Source organism: Trachemys scripta, chromosome 2, assembly GCF_013100865.1.
Source record: "Trachemys scripta elegans isolate TJP31775 chromosome 2, CAS_Tse_1.0, whole genome shotgun sequence".
In the NCBI taxonomy this organism is placed as follows: domain Eukaryota; kingdom Metazoa; phylum Chordata; order Testudines; family Emydidae; genus Trachemys; species Trachemys scripta.
The window spans coordinates 157104457-157131113 of NC_048299.1; the positions used below are offsets into that span (position 1 = coordinate 157104457).

Here is a 26657-nt window from a genome sequence, read left to right on the forward strand (position 1 = left end):
TTTAATCATTTCCCTGCCACTTGGGGGCAGGGCGAGGCTCAGGCACTGGGGCACCTCGGTCCCCCCTGTTCGCTGCCTGTGGCGCACAGCAGTCTAGTCTACTGTGGGCTGTGACACTTCGGTCTCACTTTGGTTATTGGGTTAGTGTGCAGGTGTTGGTGGCCAGTGAAATACAGGAGCTCAGACTAGATGACCTGGTGTCCCTTCTGGCCTTGAACTCTCTGGGTATGTCTACACTGCGATAAAAACCCTGCGCGCCAAGTCTGAGCCCGGCTCAGCTGACTCGGGCTCAGGCTGCAGGGCTAAAAATAGCAGTGTAGGCATTTGGTCTGGGCCTGGGCTCGGAGACCCTCCCCCCTTGCGGGGTCTGAGAGCCAGGGCAGTCATGGCCGGGCAGCCGTGTAGACATCTCCTAGGACTCTGCACGCCTTGTTGGCAAGGAAGCACACAGCAGAGCCGGCTCTATCACAGGGCTTTGCTGAGTGAAGTTTCCCTGGGCTGCTCTCAGGCGGAGAACTTGAAAGCAATTCAATCCAATTAAACCATTAAATGCACGGCTGTCTCTTGAGTTTTACCACTTGTGATAACATTACAGCTTCAAACTCCTGTCTCCTCCACGTCCTTTGGACAGCCATGTGCTCCTATCAGCAAGGTACTTAGCAGCTCCTGCTCAGCGTCCTGCTGACATCTGCTTGCAAATCCACACGTCTGAGGCTCAGAAGCAGCATGTGGCATGCTTTATCTTAGCTAAATCAGACACAAGACAGGATGTAAAGCTGCTCCCATCACAGGCATGAGTCAACCTGGAGGAACCGGGTCAGGACAGTCCACTGCCCCAAACCCACCTTGTCCCTGCCACATAAGCTGCTTGGCAGATAGATTGTGCATGCTAGCGAAGGGCTGGGCCAGCGAAGTCACTGATCACAGGGCAAGAGCCCCGTCACAGAGACAAGCTGCAGTGCTAAGGGGAAGAGGCAGTTTTGCCTTTGCCTACCCGCCCTTATCCCCACTGCTCAGCAGCACCAGGGGTGAGTGATGGCCAGCCACACAGCCAAGCTGATGGAGAGCCAACCCTGCGTGCTGCTGGACAGTGCTGGCCTTGGACACAAAGCAGCCAGAGAAGCCTGCCAATGACGTGAAACAAAGCCAGAGGTTCGCGGACTTGGCGTTAGGAACGGAGCAGGGGTAAGAAGGACTCCTGTCCAGTCCCTGGAGACCAGTGCAGGACACTCCCCTCCAGCGCATTAGCCTGTGCTTCATCCCATGTAGTATGGCTCGCCGCCGGCAGGCAGCTGTGTTGTACAGAACACAGACAGAGAAGGCCCCTGCTCCAAGAAGCTGACACCTGCCACTCACTGGAATACTAATTAATACGGGGGTTACCTGGTCCCAGTAGCCGGGGCTTCCACTGCTTCCCTGGGGTATGACTCTGCCATCTGATAGATGGCTCCAGAGGGAAATGGTTTCTGAGGTTCAGCCCTTTCTTCATTTCCATCCAGTGGTCCTAGCTTCACCCTAAACAAATCCTCTCCACGTGTTCACCACCTGGCCAGTTATCACAGATCCCTTCGGCTGGGTCTATCAGCCTCTGCCCTCCAGATCTCCAACCACTGCCTCTCACAGTGCAGCTCCCCTGCTAGTGGGGGGCTGTGCTGTGTAACTCGGCTCAAATCAGACCTGGGGTGAACATGTTGGCAGCACTGGCCTATTGCTCCCTCCTCAGGTTCGGGGGGAGGGGAAGGCTAATGTAGCCATAGTCACTGTGGTCATTTAGCCAAGTTAGACACAAGCAGCATTTCTAATCTTCTCCATAAATCCATCCACCTGCTCTCTGACCTCATCATGCTCTTCTGCACGGCCCCTCCCTCCCGCTGTTGCCTTGCTGGTATCAAGGTGCCCAGATCAACAACCGAGGCCTTTCCCACCCCACTGCTTACGTTGAGAAGCTGCAGCACCTTAGAACACATGCTGTCAGGTCTAACAGAGAGCTGGTCATGGCTCACCCTCTATGGTCCCCCCGGGGCTACACACAGCCAGCTGACAGGGCGTGGAACAGATCGGCCCTTGTCTACACTCCACTATGGCAGGTTTTACAGCCTGTTCTAACACAATGAAACTTCCCAGCACAGACAAGCCCCCACAACCACCTCCTGGCTCTCGGTGCCTCTGCACAGGCAGCCCCAAACAAACAGCACTGTCTTACTTATCACCCTGAAAGCTCCTCCTCAACTGGCACTCCATTGCTGTCCAGCGCACCAGCTTTCCGAGTGGCATGTCTGCCATCCGGACAGAGCTTCCCAGATGTTGTAGCTGCACCTCCCTCAGGTTGCTATTTTCTGCCCCATTTTTCTAAGCCCTCAGTGGGTCCCTTTGTCCTACTTTGGCCTCCCGAGTGTCCGCCCCTGCCCCTGCAAACAGCACTGAGATGCTGCTTCACTTCCTCATCAGGTTCCCTAGTACAGGGGCCCAACACCAACCTCCTTGGTCCAAGCCCAGCACTGTGACCACGGCCTGGCAGACAGCTAGGGTGACCAGATGTCCCGATTTTATAGGGACAGTCCCAATTTTGGGGTCTTTTTCTTATATAGGCTCCAATTACCCCTGTCCCGATTTTTCACATTTGCTGTCTGGTCGCCCTACAGGCAGCACCCGTGCTAACGGGCTCAGGAAGAAACAGCATTAACACTGCTGTACAATGTATCCATATTGCACTTCCCCAACTATGGCAAATGATTTGGGGAGAGAGGGAGGCTGAAGTTTTTCTCAACCTCCAGACATTTTATTTTGCTGCTTTCATTACCTTTCCCCCATTTGTTAGGTTACAGGCACCTTCTGTATCTGAAACTTTCTAGCCCCGGATCTCCAGCCCAGGCGTTTATGCCAGCTGGGATGCCTTTTAATTCCCCTTTAATGCCCCCAGTTTAACCATTTTACTGGGAAATGGTATTTTGAACTGGCCCAGACACCAGCATAAGGCAGTGGGGCTGGCTGGGCTGGGACATGAGCGCCATGGCCTGTCTGATGTTCCACAGCAAGCAAAGGATCACTGCCATCAGCAGCACTTCTCTGGCCCCCAGAACCCTCCCCTTCACAACCAGAGAGAGACATGTGGCATCAGTTGAATTCCTCTTGCGTAGCTCCAGAACCAGAGGCAGCAAGCCAGGGGTGAAGGGGAAAGGGACTGGCACAGGGACCTAGGGAGGCTGCTAGCTGACCCAGCTTGCTGAGGTCTGTGCCAAATAAAACCCAACCAGCTACGAAAGCCTCTCTGGAGTGCACGACCCAAGCTAGCTCCAAGGATTCTGTGTACTCACCAACACAAGAGAACACCCAAAGTCCCACATCATCCACTGACCAAATCCACATTGTTTTCAACTACAAAGGGATTCCATTAATCCTTAGGGCTCCAGGCACCATTTAACAGCTAGCTTGTAGGTCAAGGATTAATGCAGACCACAAGTCCTATAGAGATCAGGGATAAAACTTCCCAACTGTCCTGGGTTACAGGGGGGAAGATCAAAGACAGAGACATGAAGTGATTTGCTCCAGGTCTCACAGCGGCTTAGTCACAGAGGCAGGAACAGAACTCAGGACTTCTGACTCCCACTCTGCCGTGTTCCCTCTCTCTTGCTGGGGAACACAGACCCTGGCAGGGATGTGAGAGAGGAAACCATATTTCAAATATTTCATTTGGGGGCCAAATTCTCAGGAACCGCTTCTAGTTTGTCACCTCTGTTGTATATGTGCAGTCACTTGCGACCACAAATAACGACACAGACACTCTTGGCGACTGCCGTCCGGCCTGCCATTCACCAATGCACAGTGCACTCAGAGCCTGGGGTAGCTAGATCTCTGGTGAGTCATTTAAGGTCTTAAACAGCTGCTGTGGCTGAGGATTAGAAATGCTCCTCAGCTCCCCCCCGTGGGTGGGTCCCACTTGGCTGGAAGCTGCAGCCAGAGCAGCTTTGGGGAAACAGAGAGGGAGGGTGCCACAAGGAGCAGTTTGGAGGGAACAGCCCGTGCCAGTGTGTCAAAACCCTTTGATAAGGGCGTAAATCCTGCTGCTCTGAGCACATTTGTTCCCAGACTACGCCCATGTGACACAAATGGGTTTTCTGAGAAGCAGGATTAAGAGTCTGCCCTGTTATTCACAAATCACAATTGCCCTGGATCAACAGCCGGGCAGCCAGCACCAGCAGAGGTGTTAATAGAACACCATCCCATGGTGTTTGACCAGGGGAGCCAAGGCTATGAAAGAGTTAACATGGCTGCAGCTCCTGTCAGCATGGGCCATGGCATGCACACCCCAGTGACACCTGTCGCTCCCTCCTGAGGCTAGCAGGAGCCCCCCGCAATTTTGTGCCTCCTGAGCGGGGAATGCTATTTTTATATCACCAGGTTCTGACTTAAGACAAACCTCTAGAGCTTGTTGTTCATGCATTACACCTCTTATTACAACCTACCAGGGCTTACAGCTGGTTAGAGAGACACAGCAGCAACGTGACTACTTGATTTTTTACCTCTTACTCTCCTAATGTACTTTCTTCCTGGACCATGACAGCAAATAAATATAGCTGTGTCTGTGCAGACGGGGGTGTGCAGAGAACACACCAGGAAAACCTAGTGCACAGAAGGTATGTGACAGATTGCCACTTGCCAGTAAAAATCAGGGACAAATTCTGGGCCTGCCTGGTGGAGCCCAGAGAGTGGGGGCAGCCTTTCCAGCAAAGGACATGTATGGTGCACCCAGCCTCATCTATCCCAGACACTGCACATGGCTCCCAGCACTGAAGAGAGGGGCTGGGTTCCAGCACCCACCGACAGTGCCCCAGACCCAAATCTGGTTGCTTCCAAATAGATTCATTCTGTGCCCAGGGGAAGGCTTTTAAATGTTGCTTGGGAGCAGCTTCTAATTTCTACAATCTGTTCCCACTCATTTTTTCTAGCCCTGCTTCAGCAGGACTGATTCACACCTGCTCTGCCTGGATGCAGTGGTCAAAAGCCCTGAGCAGGGAACTGTCTGTTAGAATCTGTACAGCAGTTACTGATCAGTGTGCTGGAACTGCGGGAGAGGCAGGCGCTGTGCTGTGGCTGAGACCCAGGGGCTCTCATGCCATCCCAACTGCTGTGCATGAGAAGTGCTCTCTAAGCCAGGGGTTCTCAACCTTTTTCTTTCTGAGCCCCCTCCCAACATGCTATAAAAACTCCACGGCCCAGTTGTGCCACAACAACTGTTTTTCTGCATATAAAAGCCAGGGCCAGCGTTAAGGGGTAGCAAGCAGGGCAATTGCCCAGGGCCCTATGCCACAGGGGGCACCATGAAGGCTTCGGCTTCATCCCCAGTGGTGGGGCTCGGAGCCCCGAGCTGCAGTACTGTGTGGCGGGGCCAGGGCCGGCTCCAGGCACCAGGCAACCAAGCACATGCTTGGGGCGGCACCTGGTAAGGGGCGGCCAATCTTGGGGTGGCGGGGGGCAGCGCGGCGCGGCATTCCGCAGGGAGGAGGGATGCTCCAGCGGCATGGCACTCGGCGGGGGGGCGCTCCGGCGGCACGGCACGCGGCGGGGGGGTGGCGCAGGGCGCGGTGCTCGGGGGGGGGGTTCGGCGGCGCGGCGCGCGGGGGGGGGGGGGGCTTTTTTTTGCTGCTTGGGGCAGCAAAAAAGTTAGAGCTGGCCCTGGGCAGGGCTTTGGCTTTCTGCCCTGGACCCTAGCGAGTCTAACGCCAGCCATGCTTGGCAGACCCCCTGAAACCTGCTTGCAGCGCCCCCGGATGCCTGGTTGGGAACCACTGCTCTAAGCCATCTAGGAAGGAAGGCCCAGAGGAAGGCTGCCTGCAGCACGGCTCTTAGACAATATCCCCCCTTGCACTGGCAAGGGGAGCTGTGCCAGGACCCTGTGAGCAACGCCTGCGCCTAGTGAAGGAAAGTTGCTGCTAGCATGGCTTCAAAGGCAGTTGGAGCCTGCATGGAAACCCCACCCAGTGCGCCTGACCCAGTGCTTTAGGTGGGCAGCAGAGACGACAATTTAGCAGCTGCTGTTTACCGTTACAAAAGAAAACTGGCAGCCAATCCTCCTTCCCCCTCAACTATATCAGCTCAGAATACGCTGGCGTGGAGAGCAGGGATGGTCTTGCTTTTAACTCTCCAGCCTGGAAACAAGGGGCTCAGATCAGTTCCTGGCTCAGCCACTGACTCCCTGTGTGACCTTGGCCAAGTCCCCCATCTGTACAATGATCTATCCTGTGTCTCTCTGTTTGGTCTCTGGGGCAGGGGCCGTCTCACCATGTGCACACAGGTGCCCAGCACCACAGGGCCCTGATCCCATGCTACCAGTTCTGACAGACACATGCCAAGCAGGATAGGTAAACAGCCTCCCAACTATCCTTCCCCCTGGAATTGAGTTGCAAGAACCCCCCGCTGCCTTTAGAGGCTGCCCAAGTACTCACTTTCCGTAGGTGCAGCAGGTCTGGCATCCCTATTGGTGAAAAGGAAGCCCCCATGTCCGTGCTTGGGGTCTGCACAGATGCACAGTGAGTTCTGCCTCCAAAACAAGTGCCCAAGATCCCAGCAGGCACAGGGTTTTATCATCATCATCAGCCCTCCGCCCTATCACCACTCACATGTGCAGATGCCGAGGCGAGGCTCCTGCCTGGGGACTGGAGATTACAGAGGCTGCCTCATGCCAGGGCCCATGATAAACAGTGGCTGGGCTCTTCTCCAAGCGTTTGAGAGGGCAGGGTATCTGGAACATGCTTTCTAAACACGTCTGCAGGCTCGTGAATGGGGCTCCAACCTCGGGCACCTGAACCCTGCCTTTCAAACAGGAAAAGTGCAGGACAGGCCTCAGAAACGTGAGACACAGTAAGGACAGAATTGTTCGTCTGAAAGCTGCTCAGGGCCAGGACTGCCTCTGACCTTGTGCGTGTAGCGCACCCATCGCAAGGGGACCGCATTCCTACATGTTACTGCAACACAATGAAACTCACTTCTCCTAGTCACAGGGCAGATCCAGCTCCAGCCTTCCCCCCTGGAGATCCCTGCATGCAGGGAGAAGGGGAGTGAGCCCTAAGCCATTTGGAGCAGGGTCTCTCCACCTGCTCTACTGGGAAGTCACAGCACAGCTCATGAGAACAGACCCTTTGGAAACAGCCCCTCCAGACGGTCTGTGCTCCAATACCATGACAACGGGTGCACTATGAATACTGACGGGGGAGCATTTACTTGGCACTCCAGGCTGGAAGACCAGATTCTGCTCTCCATTAAAGGGTGCCAGTGGCTTTGTTCACACTGCTCAGGTGCCCGGTGATTAATTAGCTGGTGTTTGCAAAGCGCTAGGTGAATGCAGGACAGCACAGTGCTCCATTTCTGCTTTTAGCTCCCATTCATCAGGAACCCATGTGCTGACTGCAGAACTGTGGTGATCTGGATACCTTGGGACCATGCCAGTAGATGCCTCAGAACCTGAGGTGACTACACGTGGGCAGGTCATTGAGCACAAACGTGACTGTGGGGTGCTCACACAGCAATGGCTGAGCCAGCTGCACCCACCTGGATGCTTGCAAGTCAGCTGAGCCCGTCCCTGGGAAAGCGCTCATCGCAGTAAGTGCTCTGGGATGTGCTCAGATGCAGGCATGGAAAATGGAGCCTGCCTAGTGCTTTGCATGATAGAGAGATGCGAGTTGACCACAGCGGGGGCTGTGCTCCAAGTTACAGCAGTGGCAGCAGAGCCGAGGCCTTATCAGAAAAGGTTTCCTTAAAAAAAAAATCCCCTTTGCACACGTGTATGCGCACGCTGCGCCGCCAAGGCTTTGATGGAAACACTGGCAGAGCTTTCATTCTAGCAGTAGGTGCCACAATGCAGCAGGCAGATTCCTAGAGACAGAGTGCAATTCTCAGGCAGCTTGTGCATGTGCCATCCTGGCGTAGGTATGCAGTCGGCTCAGGAGCGCCAGTTCCTCCACAGTAGTTGGGTTTATTCCCTTCCCCTCTTCTGCTTTGAGCTGCAAACTCAGCTGATGGGAGGGGGAGAGTAAACAAGACTCAGGCCAGGTCTACACTACACCCCTAATTCGAACTAAGGTACGCAACTTCAGCTACGTGAATAACGTAGCTGAAGTTCGAAGTACCTTAGTTCGAATTAGTTCGAACTTACCTTGGTCCACACGCGGCAGGCAGGCTCCCCCGTCGACTCCGCGGTACTCCTCTCGGCGAGCTGGAGTACCGCAGTCGACGGCGAGCACTTCCGGGTTCGACTTATCGCGTCCAGACTAGACGCGATAAGTCGAACCCAGAAGTTCGATTTCCAGCTGTCGAACTAGCGGGTAAGTGTAGCCAAGGCCTCATTTTCATTGGAGGGGGAGCTTAAACAACAAGGTCTTTTGTCCTCTTTAATGTCCCACTCCAGTCTGTCTGGGGTTGAGGGGCCTTCTTTGTGGGGCAGAACAGAACACCATCTGTTGAGAGACCAGTATTTCACACTCCTTAATCTCTCTCTCCTGCCCAGTGATTTATACAGCTACCAAGGCTCAAAATGCAAATGCTCAGATATTACCATACAATGTGAAATACAGATGCTATGAGATCTATGCAGGCAGCCACTCACCAGCGTTCCATAAAGTCTAAACACTAAACACATTCTTATAATTCTAACACCTATCGTAACAATCCCAATGCGCAAGTGGCTTTTGTTTGTGCTCTTTGTTTTGTGGAGTTCGTTCGCTCTTGGGACTGAGAAGGACCAGACATCAATCCAGGTTCTCCACATCTTTCTAAACAAGTCTCTCCTTTTCAAACTTGTAAGTAAATAGCCAGGCAAGGCGTCTTAGTTTTACTTTGTTTTCTCAACTTGTAAATGTACCTTTTACTAGAGTGTTTCTTTGTTTGCTGTACTTTGAACCTGAGACTAGAGGGGCGGGGGGTCCTCTGAGCTCTTTAAGTTTGATTACCCTGTAAAGTTATTTTCCATACTGATTTTACAGAGATGATTTTTACCTTTTTCTTTAATTAAAAGCCTTCTTTTTAAGAACCTGATTGATTTTTCCTTGTTTTTAGATCCAAGGGGGTTGGATCTGTATTCACCAGGAGTTGGTGGGAGGAAGGAGGGGAATGGTTAATTTCTCCTTGTTTTAAGATCCAAGGGGTTTGGATCTGAATTCACCAGGGAATTGGTGAAAGATTTCTCAAGGCTACCCAGGGAAGGGAATTAGTTTTTGAGAATTATGGCAGCGGACCAGAACTAAGCTGGTAGTTAAGCTTAGAAGTCTTCATGCAGGCCCCCACATTTGTACCCTAAAGTTCAAAGTGGGGATACAGCCTTGACATGGTGGCAGAGGTGGGATTCATTTTAAACCCAAAAGCCAGTAAGATTTTTTTTCCCTTCTAGCTGCTTGGAAAGCAGAGCTGAAGGTAGATGCATATCTTATCTCTCCTTGCCTGAAGGCAGAGGTGTTAAGTTTTTTTAACAAGAGCCTTTGTTAAGAGAAGGGTTCAATTAATGAGCAAACGACTGGTAAAAGGAATTTACAAGCTGAATTATTATTTTTTTCTTTTTACATCCTCAGGAGTAGCTAGTTAGAAAGTCTCTGTTAACTCAGCAGCAGCCAGAGCTGAGTACATCCCAGTTTCAGTCAACTGCAGAGTGGTGTGACCCAGCACAAGAAAACAGGAAAATGACTACAAAAGAAGAAAAAGCCAAAGAGGAGGCCCACAAGAGAGCTATGGAACTGAAAGTAAAAGAGATAGAGCTGAGAGACAGAGAATAGAAAGCCAAAGAGGAGGCCCACAAGAGAACTATGGAGCTGGAAAAAGCCAAAGAGGAGGCGAGAGAAAAAGAAAGGAAGCATGAACTGGAAGTAGCAAGGGCTAGGCAGGATGCAACAGCCACCCCTAACAACTCCTCTCCAGGTACCACTTCCCATCCCAGAAAATTCCCCACCTACAAGGCAGGCGATGATACTGAGGCTTTCTTAGAAAATTTTGAAAGGGCCTGCCTTGGATACAGCATCCCTATAGACCAGTACATGGTAGAGCTGAGGCCGCAGCTCAGCGGACCCTTAGCAGAGGTGGCGGCTGAAATGCCTAAGGGACACATGAACAGTTATGAACTTTTTAAAAACAAGGCCAGAATCAGAATGGGGCTAACACCTGAGCATGCCTGTTGGCGGTTCAGAGCCCTAAGGTGGAAACCCGATGTGTCATTTACCCGACAGCCTACCACATTGGGAAAAATTGGGATGCCTGGATATCAGGAGCAAATGTTAAATCTACGGAAGAGTTGCCCTTCCTAATGCAAATGGAGCAGTTTTTAGAGAGTGTTCCTGAGGAAATAGAAAGGTACATCCTAGATAGGAAGCCCAAAACTGTAACGGAGGCGGGGGAGATTGGAGCCAAATGGGTGGAGGTGACAGAAAAGAAAAAAACTAGTAGCAGTTGGAGCGAATACCAGAAGGGGCAAGCCGAAACAAAACCTTACCACTGGGGACAACCCAAGGCCCCACCCACATCCCAAGGGAAACCCCAGAGGCCTTCTCACCCCATCCCACCACTCTCCACCAACCAACATCGCCCCGGTGATACCTTAGCAGGGCAATGTTTTAAATGTAATGAACTGGGACATATAAAGGCTCACTGCCCCAAGAACCCCAACTGATTACAGTTCATTACACCACAGTCACACCAAAGATCCCCAGGCCCAGATGCCCCTCTCATACCCTCGGAGTGAAGGGAAACCTTGAGAGTGGGCGGAAAGAAGGTTATCGCTTGGAGGGACACTGGGGCACAAGTGTCAACTATCCACCAATCCCTAGTGGACCCCAAACTCATCAACCCGGAGGCTCCGGTGACATTTCAATCCTTCGTGTCACAGTCTGTAACCTTTTTAAAATGTACCTTTTACTAGAGTGTTTCTTTGTTTGCTGTACTTTGAACCTGAGACTAGAGGGGGGGGGTCCTCTGAGCTCTTTAAGTTTGATTACCCTGTAAAGTTATTTTCCATACTGATTTTACAGAGATGATTTTTACCTTTTTCTTTAATTAAAAGCCTTCTTTTTAAGAACCTGATTGATTTTTCCTTGTTTTTAGATCCAAAGAGTTTGGATCTGTATTCACCAGGGAATTGGTGAAAGGTTTCTCAAGGCTACCCAGGGAAGGGAATTAGTTTTTGAGAATGGTGGCAGCGGACCAGAACTAAGCTGGTAGTTAAGCTTAGAAGTCTTCATGCAGGCCCCCACATTTGAGATGAACTGTTGCTAGCAAGGGCAGGACATGTTTGCACGGTTTTCCTGGTGCCGAATGTCTCCCCCTTTTGGGCCCCCTTTCAAATTTTTATTCCCCTCTTCATTCGTAGTTAATCCTGCTCCACTGACCAGTTCCAATTTCTTTGGAGATTAGCCAGGAGTCCTTTGCAGACACTGCACAGACTCTGGCAGGAGCATGCTGTTTGCAGACTCTCGTGTAGACACAGAGGAGAGAGCCAGAAAGGGCTATAAAAACCCTTTGTGTTCATTAACTTTCCAGGGTCAAATGAGCAGAAGACACTGCCCAGCTCTGCTACCCAAGAGAGGTTATTGGGTGGAAGATGCTCTGCCAGACGCTGGCCTGGAGACAGGGGAAATGCATGAGAACCAGCAAGCAAACCTTCAGGGAATGTGGTTCTAGGGAGCCCGTTGTGGTCTGGGAGGCCAGAACGAGGGGACCTGAAATTAAACCACTTGCCTGCTCCATAACATAACACGCTTGCAGCTCTGAATCACAGCCTTGCAGAGTCCCTTCTGATGCACAGCACTGTCACCTTCATCACACAGCTGTCGACACCAGTGCAGGCTGGTGACCCCAATCCCTTCCAGGGCGTCTAGTGTCCTGCGTCCCATGTCAATCAGTTCAGTGACAATCCCCCACTGTGATAAAAGTGCAGGAATGTCTACTGTGGGTGGGTGGGTGGGGCACAAACAAAACAGTGAGTGGGCCTGTCCCTCAGAACCAAGCCTTCCCCGGTATTCCATTCACATTCCTTTTCTTCCGTGAATGATTGGAGTACATTGATCCTGCACTGACAGGTGCTACTAGCTAACTAGCCATCCAGCTGTTACTGAACTGTGGCTCTGTGCAGCAGTCCTGTCCAAGCATTCAGGGTCAGCCCTTTTCCCCCCAAAAGTCCTTCACCTGCATCTCTGAGTTGTTTGGTGGGAGGAAAAGCAAGAGAGAGTGTAAAGAGCAAAGGGAGAGGCGACTGAGCATTCGGGACAGGCTTGGTGGGGGAGTCCAGCTTTATCGGTGGCCACTGGCTCTTCTGTCTACACATAGAACCTTGTAGGGTACAGACTCCTTCGAATACATAACTAGGTGCTGCTCCATGCTACACCAACCCCACAGTGGGCACTCCAACGGAGACTGAAGCATGTTCTCAATTACCAATGCACAGTGTGTAATTTCCGAGCTGACCAGTTGCGTGCAATGAGCATTAGAAGAGCAGAGGAAACGATGGGATGCAGAGTGCCAGGAAGAGCGCTGCGGCCATAGCACGCTCCCAGCCCAGGGTGATGCACTGGTTTGTAAGTTAATGTTCTAGCAAGAAAGCCTAGGAGCCGGGACAGATACAGAGCAGGCAGCAACATTGTGGGCTTCACCCCCTCCCCCAACAGCCTCCCCCCGGGCCTGAGCCAACCACCTCTGGGGGGCAAGGCAGTTTGGGCCCTGTGCTCACTCTGCCAATAGGGATAATGGCAGTGCGGTCAGCTGTCCACTAGGCGCTAGACCAGGCCCATCAAACTCTTTAGACAGACAGCTAACTGCACAGGGGACTGAACGGTCACTGCACACACACCAGACTGTAACTGGGGGCTAAGGGGGAGTGGCTCCATCCCCCCTCGCCCAAGCCAGGCACTCTCTCTCAGGCCATGCATTTCTTTTTAATAGGAAACGCATGCACCCAGCTACCATTGTTCAATCTGTTTGTAGGTTCTCCCTCTCCCCCACCCTGGTCTGCCCGGTCCATCGCGACTGTCAGCTCTTTGGGGCAGTGACAGTTGCTGCTCAGTGTCTGCACAGTGCTGGCACGGGTGGGGGGGCCTCGCTGATGGTTGGCCCTAAGCCCCTACCCTAACAAACCTTTACATCCCGGCAGGAGCCAAAGGCCCTGGCAGACCCGGGGCTCCATGGCAGTGGGTGCTAAGGGGGGAGAGACAGCAGGGGGCAGGCCGGGTCTGGGAGGCACTCCCCATGCTCATCACAGAGAGGAGTGCAGAGCCTAGGGATAGGTGCAGGGTACAATACCCTCCCTAGGAGCCTGCAATCTCTCTGGAGTTTGTTCCCTAGCACACTTGGCCACCTGCTTTAAAATGCTAGAGAAGTTGAATGTATCCCAGTCATTTGCAAACTCTGGAAAGTCCATGGTTCCTGCCTGGCGGTAGATGCTGCTGCTCCTAAGCTAGGGAGCAGTATCACCAGTTTATGCAATGCTGCATTTTTTTCTGCATAACTGCATGTCATGAATGTAGATCAGAGTCTGAAGGCTGGTGACGTCTAGGAGAGATACGGGGCCACTCCAAAACACCGGGAGCAGCCCCATGCAGACCACCCTTCCACAAGGCCAGGGCTATGGCTGAATGTGGCGAGCTCTGTGGGCAAGCACAGGGGGTGAACGGCAATGAACCTTAGAAACCTGCCATCAGCAGCCTCTCTCCACACAGACCAGTTAAAAGCTCACTTTTAAACCAAGTCACTTTTAAACCACTGCTGAAAGGGCCCCAGAGACAGGCACGTGCACACGGCTGGAGCTAACCCACCTGCCTCTAAGGAACACACCGCCAGCCATGCAAACATATCACCTCACACCATCCCTTTTAGCCTGCTTATTGCCTGGCCACGACCCCTGCATGCTGGATCCTCTCCTCTTCCCCTTTGCTGTGTCCTTTGAGAACATGAGCGCCTCAAGGCTGGGGCCAGGCCTTTATCTGGGTTGGTACAGCACCCGGCATATTATGGCTGCCACCAGAAACCACTAACAAGAGTCAGAAGAGCAACTTTTCCGCTGCTGCAGAGAGGCCCACAGAGGACAGGCCATCTCTTGGATGTGATTTCCTTGGTGAGGGAACTCAGTCCTTAGCAGGGCACCAGCTAGAGACTGGGTCACCAGAATGGGAGCCTGGGTTTTCCTGCTCGCCTAGGAAGTCATTTTCTGCATGATAAAGCACCGTGGCTGTGCTGGGCAGAGTCACTGCTGCCTGCAGTTCCTTCAGGCCCAGTGAGCCGCCAGAAGCAGGGAACACCCTGCCTGCATCACACAGACTCCTCTCAGAACCCTTCATCCCTTCGGAATTCTCTTAACGGCCCACAGCTAGGGCACAGCAGTGAACGGGATGCTCTGGGCCCAGAGCAGGAAATAGCTGCGGTGATTGTGTGGTATCTTAATGGTGACAAACGGATGGATTTGTAGAAGTCTCTGGAGCAAGCTGTGGGCAAGAGCACAGTGAGGGTCACTGCCGCTTAGCACCACCAGCCCACAAGAGCTTTCCTCGGGCTGGAAAAATGGGAAGGCAGCACAAATTGGGTCCTCCATAGGGCCACTGGCAGGCTGGAGCTCCCCTGAGAAAGCCAAGTGCTTCACCCCCTGGCTCCACGCCCACTGGGGCCTGGTGCAGGATTGGGAGGCAACTCGAATTCCGTCATTTAAATCTTTCATCCACCCCATTAAGAACTGAACCTCTGCCCAGAGCCAGTGCCACGAAACCTCCCACCCAGCCATCCCTAGAACCAGCCCCGTTCAGCCTCGCACCCTGTCCACCTCGGAGTGTGCCCCAGAACCAACCCCAGGCAGCTTGGAACCCGCCCTGCCTCTGCTATTATGTGCAGTGATTGTAGGAGACATTTGCAGACTCCTAGGGCCAAATCCTGCCATCAGCTGTACTCCTGCCATCCTATGAAAATCACTAGGCACCTAGTGGTAACGGGTGATGGGCTCTGTCATTTTGCACCCTCCTGGCTCTCTCTTCTCACCAGTCAGCTCTGTGGTTCAGCGCATTTAATAAATTAATCCCTAATTGTTTTTGTTGCTATTTGTAGATGAAGCAGGCTCAGTTCCCAGTGGAACCGTTCTCCTTGCTACGTTAATTGCATTCCCATTTTCATCACGCTTCCTAAGACTTCCCATTGATCCCTCATCCCGGTATTACACCTCACTCATTAGCATGGGAGCTGCAACAAGCTCCATCTCCGCTCTCCTTCCTGCCCTCACCGCAGATGGGCGAAGTCTGCATGTGGCTCTCTCTGTGGGCAAGCACAAGGGGTGAATGGCAACGAGCCTTAGAAACCTGCCCTCAGCAGCCTCTCTCCACAGAGAAAAGTAAAGCTCCAATGCTGCGGGGTCTGGGGAAGGCTACCGTCCGCACAGGAGAGCAATCCCATCCAGGGAGCCAGGGCTGAGAAGGGTTTAAACCTTTCACAATAGGAGTGTCCCAATAAAGCTGGGGATCTGAGCCTGGAATGCAGTCTCCATCCCCATTCAACCACCCAACAAAGTGCTGGTGGGAGGGAGTTTCTCGTCAGGGGATTCACTAACACTGAGGGCCTGTCTACACTGCAGTGAGACCCCTGTGGGCGGCTGGCCCTGGCCAGCTGACTCGCGCTAAGGGGCTGTTTAATTGCAGTGTAGATGTTTGGGTTCTGGCTGCAGTCTGAGCTATGGGACCCTCCCCCCCACAGGACCCTAGAGCCTGGGATCCAGCCTGAGCCTGAATTTCTACACAGCAATTAATTAGCCCCTTAGCCTGAGTCAGCTGGCCCAGGCCAACCGCAGGCTTTTACTTGCGGTGTAGACATGTCCTAAGAGGCCTCATCTGTCTATTTCCAGACCCTAAACCCCATGGGTGTGGGTGTGTGAAGCTTTCACTAAGGCCTTGGCTACACTTGCAAATTACAGCGCAATAAAGCCTCCCCCAGCGCTGTAACTCACTCCCCGTCCACACTGGCAAGGGACTTACAGCGCTGTATCTCCGTGGCTACAGCACTGCATGTACTCCATCTTCCCAAGAGGAATAGCGAGTATTGCGCCGCCGCTGCAGCGCTGCGGCGCCAGTGTAGCCACCCAATGCACGGTGACTGGCCTCCAGAAGTATTCGGCAGTATCCCACAATGCCTGTTCTAGCCACTCTGGTCATCAGTTCAAACTCTACTGCCCTGCTGTGACGTTATTGACAAACTGGGACCGTATAGATCATTGTTGCAACCAAGGTCCTGTAGTAGCACCAAATCTTGTATAAAGAGGGTCAAATGGGGTGTTTCAGACAAGGTTATGGTTTACTGGTTATGATTATGCTGTCTATATGTGTGTATCAGTTTTGTAGTTGAAGTTACGATTATTGTCTCTATACTGTCTGTATGGCAAACTTATGCTATGCTTCTGGGTGACATCCCAGAAAAGCTGGGATTAGCTCTGCCTAGCCTGCTTGATGGCCCATTAAGGACCATCAGCTATACAATGGACCCATTGAGAGAAGGCAAATATGCCTTCAGACTCAGCAAAGTATGCAGGGACTGGCCCATGTGACTCCAGGCTCCATTTTGCTGTAATTATCCACAGTAAGAACAAAGAGGTGTTCTTACACCTGGAAAAGACTATATAAGGGTACGTCTTCACTTACCGGAGGGTCCGGCGGCAGGCAATCGATGTTCTGGGATCGATTTATCGTGTCTGGTTAAGACGCAATAAATCGATCCTGGATTGATCCCGGAAGTGCTCGCCGTCGACGCCGGTACTCCAGCTCGCCGAGAGGAGTACGCGGCATCGACGGGGGAGCCTTCCTGCCACGTCTGGACCCGCGGTAAGTTCGGACTAAGGTACTTCGAATTCAGCTACGTTATTAACGTAGCTGAATTTGCGTACCTTAGTCCAAAGTGGGGGCTTAGTGGGGACCAGGCCTAAGGATCTCCATTTTGTCTTCAATCCTGCTTCATACCTCTGGAGGAACTTTGCTACAAGCTGAAGCTTTGAACAAAGGACTGAGGATCCATCCCAGCTGGGGATGTATTCCAGAGACTTGATTTGAACCTGCAGTTTATTCTATCGCTGCTGCAAGCCTGAACCAAGAACTTTGCCATTACTGTATGTAATTGATTCCATTTAACCAATTCTAACTCCCATCTCTATCTTTTTCCTTTTATGAATAAACCTTTAGATTTTAGATTCTAAAGGATTGGCAACAGCGTGATTTGTGGGTAAGATCTGATTTGTATATTGACCTGGGTCTGGGGCTTGGTCCTTTGGGATCAGGAGAACCTTTTTCTTTTACTTGGGTATTGGTTTTCATAACCATTTGTCCCCATAACGAGTGGCACTGGTGGTAATACTGGGAAACTGGAGTGTCTAAGGAGATTGCTTGTGAGACTTGCGGTTAGCCAGTGGGGTGAGACCGAAGTCCTCTTAGTCTGACTGGTTTGGTTTGCCTTAGAGGTGGAAAAAAACCCAGCCTTGGGCTGTAACTGCCCTGTTTGAGCAATTTGTCCTGAGTTGGCACTCTCAGTTGGGTTCCGCCAGAACCGCATTGTCACACCTGCCCTCAGGTAACCAACCATGTGACCTGACCTTGACATTCCCCGGGAATTTTAAAAATCCCCTTCCTGTTTGCTCAGCCAGGTGTGGCGTGCAGTGCTATCAGCGAATCTTTCCAGGTGACCATGCCTCCACGCGCCAAGCAAGCCCCAGCATGGAGCAATGGCGAGTTGCTGGACCTCATCAGTGTTTGGGGGGAAGGAAGCTGTCCAGTCCAGCTGCGCTCCAGCCGTAGGAATTACAATACCTTCGGGAAGGTATCAAAGGACATGATGGAAAGGGGCCATGACCGGGATGCCCTGCAGTGCAGGATTAAAGTGAAGGAGCTGCGGAGTGCCTACCGCAAATCCCGCGATGCAAACGGCCGCTCGGGTGCTCCCCCTGCGTCCTGCTGATTCTACAAAGAGCTGGATGCGATATTTGGGGTTAACCCCACCTCCACTCCGAGCACCACCATGGACACTTCAGAGCCGGGGTGGGAGGAGGAGGAGGAAAACGGGAGTGAGGGTGGTGGGGTAGATGGAGACACCCCGGAATCCCTGGAGCCATGCAGCCAGGAGCTCTTCTCAAGCCAGGAGGAAGGTAGCCAGTCGCAGCGGACGGTACTTGGTGGAGGACAAACAGAAGAGCAGGTTCCCGGTAAGCGTTTTTTTGGGGGGGGAAGGAATTTTTTCAGTGCGGGCTCTTTGGGAGAGGAGGGTTAGGCATGCATGCCTAGATGCGGAATAGTGCATTGATGTGGTTTATCACATCGCGGTAATCGGCCTCTGTAATCTCTTCGAATGTCTCATCCAGAATGTGTGCAATGCGCTTGCGCAGGTTTATCCGGAGAGCCACCGTGGTCCTTGTCCCAGCCAGGCTAACGTGTCCGCGCCACTGTGCTGCGAGGGGCGGGGGGACCATTGCTGCACACAGGCAAGCTGCATATGGGCCAGGGCGGAAGCCACATTGCAGTAGAAGACCCTCCCTTGCTTCCCAGGTCACCCTCAGCAGCGAGATATCGTCCAGGACGAACTCCTGTGGAAAATGTTGGGACAGTGTTCAGTGTAGGTGCCCCCTGAAGCTGTTGGCTCTCCCCAAGGCACAGAAATCCAGAGGACAGTGCAGCCCTGAAACAATCAGTACCCATTACTCACCATTTTGAGGCTCCCATGGGTTATGTGTGCTCTGTTTGGGATGGGGAAATTATGCTATTGTGTAGACCCTGTGTGTGCCCTCCTTAAGTGCGGGGGAAATCATTACTCTGTCTGGTATAAACAATGCTGCCTCTGTTAAATGCTGCATTTTGCCTATACAGCTACAACAACCTTGAGACCTCAGCCGTCCCTCTTATCGCCTGCTCAGAGACTGCAAAGACTCAGGAAGAGACCGCGAAAAACCAAAGAAGACATGCTGCAAGAAGTGATGCGGCAATCTATTAAAGAGAATGAAAAAGCACAGAACAGGAGGGAGAGAGAAAGCAGGATCCGCCAGGAAAATGCAGCGCACTGGCGGCAAAGCACGGAGCACCGGCAGCAAAGCACGGATCGGCTCATAAGCATCCTGGAGCGCCAAGCAGACGCTATCCAGGAGCTTGTAGCCATGCAGAAGGAGCAGTACCGCAAACGCCACCCCCACCCACAGCCCTTGTCCCAAAACTCTTTCCCTTGTGCCCCACTGTTACCTCCAACCCACTTTCCCGGTTCTTCACGCCACCAGCTGCCTCCAACACCAGTATCTTCACCACCCAGCCCTGAAAACCACGACCCTTACCCTCTGCACTCAACCCCCATCACCATGCAGTATAGCTATCCTGAAGTGCAGCACTCACTGCACAGCACACCAGACAGGACATACGCGAATCTGTGATTCTACCGTTCCCCACTCCACCCCCTTGCCCTTTCTGATTCCCAAGCAGTTGTGTTTCTTTTCAATAAATGGATTTTTGGCTTTGAAAACATTCTTTATTATTGCATAAAGTAAAAGATTCCTTAGCCCAGGAAATAAACAGGCACTGCAAGTCTGCTTAGCAAACACTGATTCCTAAAGATTGGAACTATTGCACTTCACTTCCGTGCAGGGCACCAAATATCACTGCTGGTTTTCAGCCTCAAATTGCTCCCTCAAGGCATCCCTAATCCTTGCTGCCCCATGCTGGGCCCTTGTAATAGCCCTGCTCTCTGGCTGTGCAAATTCAGCCTCTAGGTGTTGAACCTCGGAGGTCCATGCCTGAGTGAAGCTTTCACCCTTACCTTCACAAATATTATGGAGGGTACAGCACGCGGATATAACCGCGGGATGCTGTGTTCGGCCAAGTCCAGCTTCCCATACAGAGATCACCAGCGGCCCTTTAAACGGCCAAAGGCACACTCCATAGTCATTCGGCACCAGCTCAGCCTGTAGTTGAACCATTCCTTGCTGCTGTCAAGGCTCCCTGTGTAGGGTTTCATGAGCCCCGGCATTAACGGGTAAGCGGGATCTCCAAGGATCACAATGGGCATTTCAACTTCCCCTACTGTGATCTTCCACTCTGGGGAAAAAAGTCCCAGCCTGCAGCTTCCTGAACAGCCAAGTGTTCCGAAAGACGCGAGCGTCATGCACCTTTCCGGGCCAGCCTGTGTTAATGTCAATGAAACGCCCATGGTGATCCACAAGCACCTGGAGAACCATAGAGAAATACCCCTTCCGATTAACATACTCGGATGCTAGGTGGGGTGGTGCCAGAATAGGAATGTGCGTCCCATCTATCGCCCCTCCACAGTTAGGGAAACCCATTTGTGCAAATCCATCCACTATGTCCTGCACGTTACCCAGAGTCATGTTTCTTCTGAGTAGGATGCGATTAATGGCCTTGCAAACTTGCATCAACACGATTCCAACAGTCGACTTCCCCACTCCAAACTGGTTTGCAACCAACCGGTAGCTGTCTGGAGTTGCCGGCTTCCACATTGCAATAGCCACCCGCTTCTCCACTGGCAGGGCAGCTCTCAATCTTGTGTGCTTGCGCCTCAGGGTGGGGCGAGCTCCTCACACGGTCCCATGAAAGTGGCTTTTCTCATCCGAAAGTTCTGCAGCCACTGCTCATCATCCCAGTCTTCCATGACGATGTGATCCCACCACTCAGTGCTTGTTTCCCGAACCCAAAAGCAGCGTTCCACGGTGCTGAGCATGTCCGTGAATGCCACAAGCAATTTCGTGTCATATGCGTTACGCGGCTCGATAGCATCGTCGGACTCCTCACTCTCACTGTCACTTTGGATCTTAAGAAATAGTTCGACAGCCAAACGTGACGTGCTGGTGAGACTCATCAGCATACGCCTCAGCAGTTCGGACTCCATTTCCCGCAGACAGATCGCGCTGCACAGAAACCGTTGAAAGATGGCGCCAAAGGTGGACGGAAACAAAGGGATTTCTGGGATGCGAAATGATGCGTCACGGGCGTTGGGACAGGACCCAGAATGCCCCGCACCCACGCCCCCTTCCCACAACCCACGGCGCCAGAATGGGAAGAGGTGCTCTGTGGGATAGCTGCCCATAATGCACCACTCCCAATGGCGCTGCAATTGCTGCAAATGTGGCCACGACAGTGCGCTGTCAGCTGTCAGTGTGGACAGACTGCAGCGCTCTCCCTACTCAGCTGTACGAAGACAGGTTTAACTCACAGCGCTGTACAGCTGCAAGTGTAGCCAAGGCCTAAGCTTCTATACCATGCCCCTATCTCTGGTGACTGAGCACCTGGAGTTCTCCTTACAGAGACCCTTGAGGAGCGTTTGCAAAGGAAAGCCATTTACAATGCACACAACAAGATGTCCTTTATGGAAGGTCAAACTTGTGGCAGGAAACAGAAGTTCAAGAAAACTCACAATTAGTACCAGTTATCATTTCCGGTTTACACTGTCCCCTCTGCCCCCAAGGGCCTCCAGACACTTCGTAAACTAGGATCCAAATCTAGGCTAGAAAAACATGCAGTTCCCTTAATTCAGCCATGGTCATCTGATGCTAGGATATAGCCATATTACACACACACACAGGCCATACAACTTCCCACAAATTAATTTCTTCCCCCACTGAAATTCAGACACATCTGGCCTGGAACACTGCCGCCGTTCTGCCACCATTATACTGTACTACAGTTTTAGGTAGGAAATGAGAAGAATACTGTATTCCAATTGCAACTGCAGGGGGAATATAGGACAGTAGAAAGCAGTTACCAGATTAGGATTTGGTCAGGACCCCAGCAATCAAAGCCTGGCTTTTGTGACAGGAGCGAGAAGGAAAAGGTGACCTGCAAAGATAACTTTTTCTTTAGCTACAAAGAGTTTTTTAAAGCTGCAAAGTTCTGTCCCTGGGTTTCTCTTGAGAGACTTTGAAGAAAACCTTCAACTGTGCTCAGATATAGTCCTGAAAGAATGCAAGGCTCCTTCCTCTGACCGCGCTGTTATCATCTGTGTACTGTAACTAGAACAGAGAAATCTGGGCACCACTCGCTTTACTGTTTGTTGCCAGGTGCCAATATTCAAGACACCATCCTCAGCTGTTCTTTTTCTTTCACTTAAGGGAATGGGGAGGCCATGCGGTAAAGAGCTCTTAAATACACTGCCTTGGGGAAGAGTAAATGCCTTCCTTTAACAGCTTGCTATGGTATTTAGGGGAAGCCATGTGTTTTGCTGCACTGACGGGAACTGGTACGATAATGCAGCAGCTTTTTGTATTTACATAAGAACATAAGAATGGCCCTACTGGGTCAGACCAAATGTCCATCTAGCCCAGTATCCTGTCTGCCGACAGTGGCCAGTGCCAGGTGCCCCAGGGGGAATGAACAGACCAGGGAATCATCACGTGATCCATCCTGTCACCCGTTCCCAGCTTCTGGCAGACAGAGGCTAGGGACACCATCCCTGCCCATCCTGGCTAATAGCCATTGATGGACCTATGCTCCATTAACTTATCGAGTTCTTTTTTGAACCCTGTTATGGTCTTGGTGCAACCACAGCTGTGCAGATCTGAATCTCTCGGAAGGTGATTGCACTTTTCCCATCAGGCATTTGCAATGGATCCTGGGTGTTGGGTAAGTTTGTATCAGGTGACTACAATGTGAGTGTATTCACCATGCACCGGTGCATCAACAGCTACCTGGTCCCTGCACTGTATTACGCCTTTAATCCTGTCTGGTGATAATCCCTGTTTTCCACTCACCGGCCTGTGATTTCAGGGAGCAGCCGGCACCTCAGGTTTTGGCCACCAGGCTGTTACTGTATTGTTTTAAAGCTGAGTCAGTAGCTGAAGCTAAATAATTTAAATCCTTAGCAATTCCATCACTGCTGCCTAGCCCTGGATACAGAAAGGTACTCGGCTTGGGGTTCAGAGGGAGCTGGGATGGAAAACAGTGCAGCAGTCATGCAGGCAGGGCTGAGAAGATCAGCAGTGCTCTGCAGTGCTGCATACAGCCCCTTAAAGCAGAGCAGGAGGCTCTTTGCGGGCTGCAGGTCCTCTGCAGTTTGGAGTAAGGTTCCGCAAGCCTTGTCTAGCCACCTGCCTTGCTGCTGCATTGGTTAGTCATGGGAGGTGCTGAGACCCCATAGCTCCAAGGGACCTCAATGGGTGTGGCCGCAGCTCTGCCCTTCTGACAACCAGCCCCTTCGCTTCCAAAGAGCCACCCAAGGCAGACTGCTGACAACGTGCATGGGACACCTGGCCTGGTCCATGTCTGTCGGTTAGCTCTGCAGTAGAGCAGGCAGGCCAGTAGTCTGATGAACACACACACACGCAGGAGAGGCTATAGCTCTTACTACCCACCCTTCTGGTCTCTCGCCTTTATGGAGAGAAAGCACTATGCAACAAGTGCCTCGGCCAAACCAGGCCAATTTCCAGCTCCCAGAAACATGGGGCAGACCACACCTTCCTGGAAAAAGCCTGGGCTAATTTTACTCACCCCAGCAAGTGAGGGGCACTTTCCTCCAGGACCTGGAAACCTCTCCCTTTACCTAACAAACCCTTTTGCTGCTTTTACTCCTGAGGGCATTCTGTGCCAACAAATTAAAAACTCTGTGCACAATATTTTAAAATTCTGCAAAATTCTGAAAGTTTTATTTGTCAATACATAAATGCAGAGGTTCTAGCATGGCAGGGGGGGAGCACAGGCCACTGGCTGCATGAAGGTGGGAGATCACCCTGTAGCCTCTCCAGTATCCCCGTCCCCTACCCTGGGGACACGGACTCAGTGGTGAGGCTGCACCCGACCCTGACACAGCACAAGGCCTGGGCCTGCCCCAGAAACACCCTGGGGCCCTGCCGCTCTCTGCCAGTCGCACTAGGTGTGGGGCAGGCAGGCTCAACAAGGCAGGATCCAAGTGTGGAGGGGCTCAGTGTGGGGGGGATCCAGGTGTGGGGTGAGAGGATTCTGTGTGGGACAATCTGGGTGCAGGCAGCTCAGTGGGAGGGCCTAGGTGTGGGGGGATCTGGAGGCACGGAGGCTTGTTGGGGGGCGTGTTCCAAGTGCAGGAGCAACTGGACTCTGCAGGGGCTTCCAGGTGAGAATGGTTGGGGCTCAGCAGAGGGGGCCTCAGCAGGGGGTGCTGGGTGACTGGGGCTTGGTGGGGTGGGTGTCTGGGTGTAGCTAATTGGGGGTCAGCGTCATGGGGGTCTGGAGGTGAGGGCTCAGGGTGGTGCAGGGGGTGGGGCTCATCAGGGTGGGGGTTTGAGTGCAGGGAACTCAGTGGAGAGTGCTCTGGGTGCAGGGGTCGGGGTCCGGAGGAAGGGGGTGTGGGGACAGGGGGGCTTCAGATGCAGGGGTTGAGGTTCAATGAGGTGAGGTTTGAGTATGGAGGGCTAGGAGGGTTCTGGGCATATGGGGTGAGGCTTGGTGGGGGTGTCTGGGTACAGGAGGTCTGGATGCACGGGGGTTGGGTGGAAGGGGGAGCAGCTCCCTATACAATAACCCCTCACCTGCAGCTGAGGAGCGATGGGGGCAGGAAGCAGGGGAGGATGCCGAGCTTCCTGCAGCTGGGGCAGGTTTCTGGGGGTGGGTCCAATGCAGACGCATCCACTCCTTGCAGGGGAAGAGGAAGTCCTATCCTCTTCTGCCTCCAGCCCAGCCGGGACTAGCAGCTGATCCCGGTTCAGGGTAGGAGCCACTGGCTGGGGTGTCCCCAGTCCTGCAGTGATTTACCTCTCCGCTGGCTGCTCTGTGTTCCTGAAATGATGCACCTGCACTGCCAGGGAGTGGTGCATCACTGCTCTTGCAACTTCCCTTTCTTCCCTGCCAGAAGTCATTTTTCTGTGGGGAAGCAAAGAAATCTGCGGAGGTCATGAATGCTGCGCACGTGCAGTGGCACAGAATTCCCCCAGGACTAAATTGCTTTACATCCACCTTGAGGTGCTTGGGTGGCTCCCCTCCAAGTCAACCTCCATAAACCCCCCAAGGAGCCCCCAGAAATAATCCAGAGAAGCAAAATCTGAAAGACACTCTGATTTGGACCTGGTTTTCTGAGCCTCTTTCTGGCAGCTCAGCCTGAACAGTGCAACATCCAGTGTGAGAGCCCAATGTCAGAAACTACACATGCTGCCCAGCTGCTCTCCTGGGGGTTCTGCACACCCAGCAGATACCAAAGTTACTGCTGTGTTTATCAGCTGGGTGGGGCAGGTCTGAGCTGGGGCCGGTGGCTTGGAGCAATGGCTCTCAACCTCTCCAGGCTACTGTACCCCTTTCAGGAGTCTAATTTGTCTTGCATACCCCCAGTTTCAGCTCACTTAAAAACTACTTGCTTACAAAATCAGACATAAAAATACAGAAGTGTCACAGCACATTATTACTGGAAAACAGCTGATTTTCTCATTTTTTCCCATATAATTATAAAATAAATCAATTGGAATATAAATATTGTACTTACATTTCAGTGTATAGTGTACAGAGCAGAATAAACCAGTCATTGTCTGTGTGGAATTTTTATTTGTACTGACTTCGCTAGTGCTTTTTACGTAGCCTATTGTAAAACTAGGCAGGGGACTGGACTCGATGACCTCTCGAGGTTCCTTCCAGTCCTAGAATCTATTAATCTAGCTGAGTTGATGTACCCCCTGAAAGACCTTGGCGTACCCCAGGAAGACACATACTCCTGGTTGAGAACCACTGGCTCGGAGGACTCAGGCTGACAGCTAGAAAGTTGCCTCCCTCATGCTGAATGCTGTCATTACAGCAGAGCTGGCCCAGGCAACCCAGGAATGCAAAGCAGAGGGTAAAAGACCTAGCATGGCACAGCGAGATCTGGGGCTCACCATTCACCAGGAGTTAGCTCAGAGTGGAACTGCAGGGTTACCAGTTTCCTGCTCTATTTAGAATAGCAGATAGCCAGGGCCGCCCAGAGGATTCAGGGGGCCTGGGGCAAAGCAATTTCAGGGGCCCCTTCCATTAAAAAAAGTTGCAATACTATAGAATACTATATTCTCGTAAAAAGAACAGGAGTACTTGTGGCACCTTAGAGACTAACAAATTTATGTGGGCTGTAGCCCACGAAAGCTTATGCTCAAAGAAATTTGTTAGTCTCTAAGGTGCCACAAGTACTCCTGTTCTTTTTACGAATACAGACTAACACGGCTGCTACTCTGAAACCTATATTCTCGTGGGGGCCCCTGTGGGGCCCGGGGCAAATTGCCCCACTTGCCCCTCCCCTCTGGGCGGCCCTGCAGATACCCACGGTAACTGCACAGTCATTATCAGCAAATGCTGCCTTAATGGCTCTTACCTAGGGTTACCACTCGTCCGGATTCCCCCGGACATGTCCAGCTTTTTAAGCTAAAAATAGCGTCCGGGGGGAATTTGTAAATGTCCGGACTTCCCCCCCCATGCAGAGCACGCGCAGCTAACAGTGCTGCCGGCCGGCCAGTGTCACTTACTTGGTGCTCCAACACTCAGCCAGAGAGGGCTCCTGCTCCTCTCCCTCCCTGCATTGCAGATCGGCTCCGGCAGTTTGGAGCTTCTCCCCCGCTGCTGCCCAGCAGCTCAGGCAGTTCCTGAGCAAGTTCACCAGACATTAGGTGAAGAAAGGCCAACAACAAGGGAGCCAGGGGGTCGGAGAAGGGGCAGGGAGGTTTTGGAGGGGGCAGTCAAGAGACGGGGGGGGTCGGGAGTTCGGGGGGGCTG

At 52.4% G+C, this 26657-nt stretch overlaps 1 protein-coding gene across 9 annotated transcripts in view; it reads right to left on the reverse strand.

The window, feature by feature from the left end:
• Positions 1-26657, reverse strand: part of ANK1 (ankyrin 1) — a 146117-nt gene that overhangs the window by 61230 nt on the left and 58230 nt on the right. For 6 of the 9 annotated variants that reach the window (XM_034762043.1, XM_034762035.1, XM_034762034.1 and 3 more), the window contains exon 1: positions 6444-6549. The exons of 2 other annotated variants lie outside the window; for them this stretch is intronic. In XM_034762043.1, coding sequence (XP_034617934.1) covers positions 6444-6497 — 54 coding nt within the window. In that variant the 5' untranslated portion in view covers positions 6498-6549. Of the gene's footprint in view, positions 1-6443; positions 6560-26657 lie in introns of those variants that run through there. One more of the 9 variants, XM_034762037.1, reaches the window with a different exon arrangement.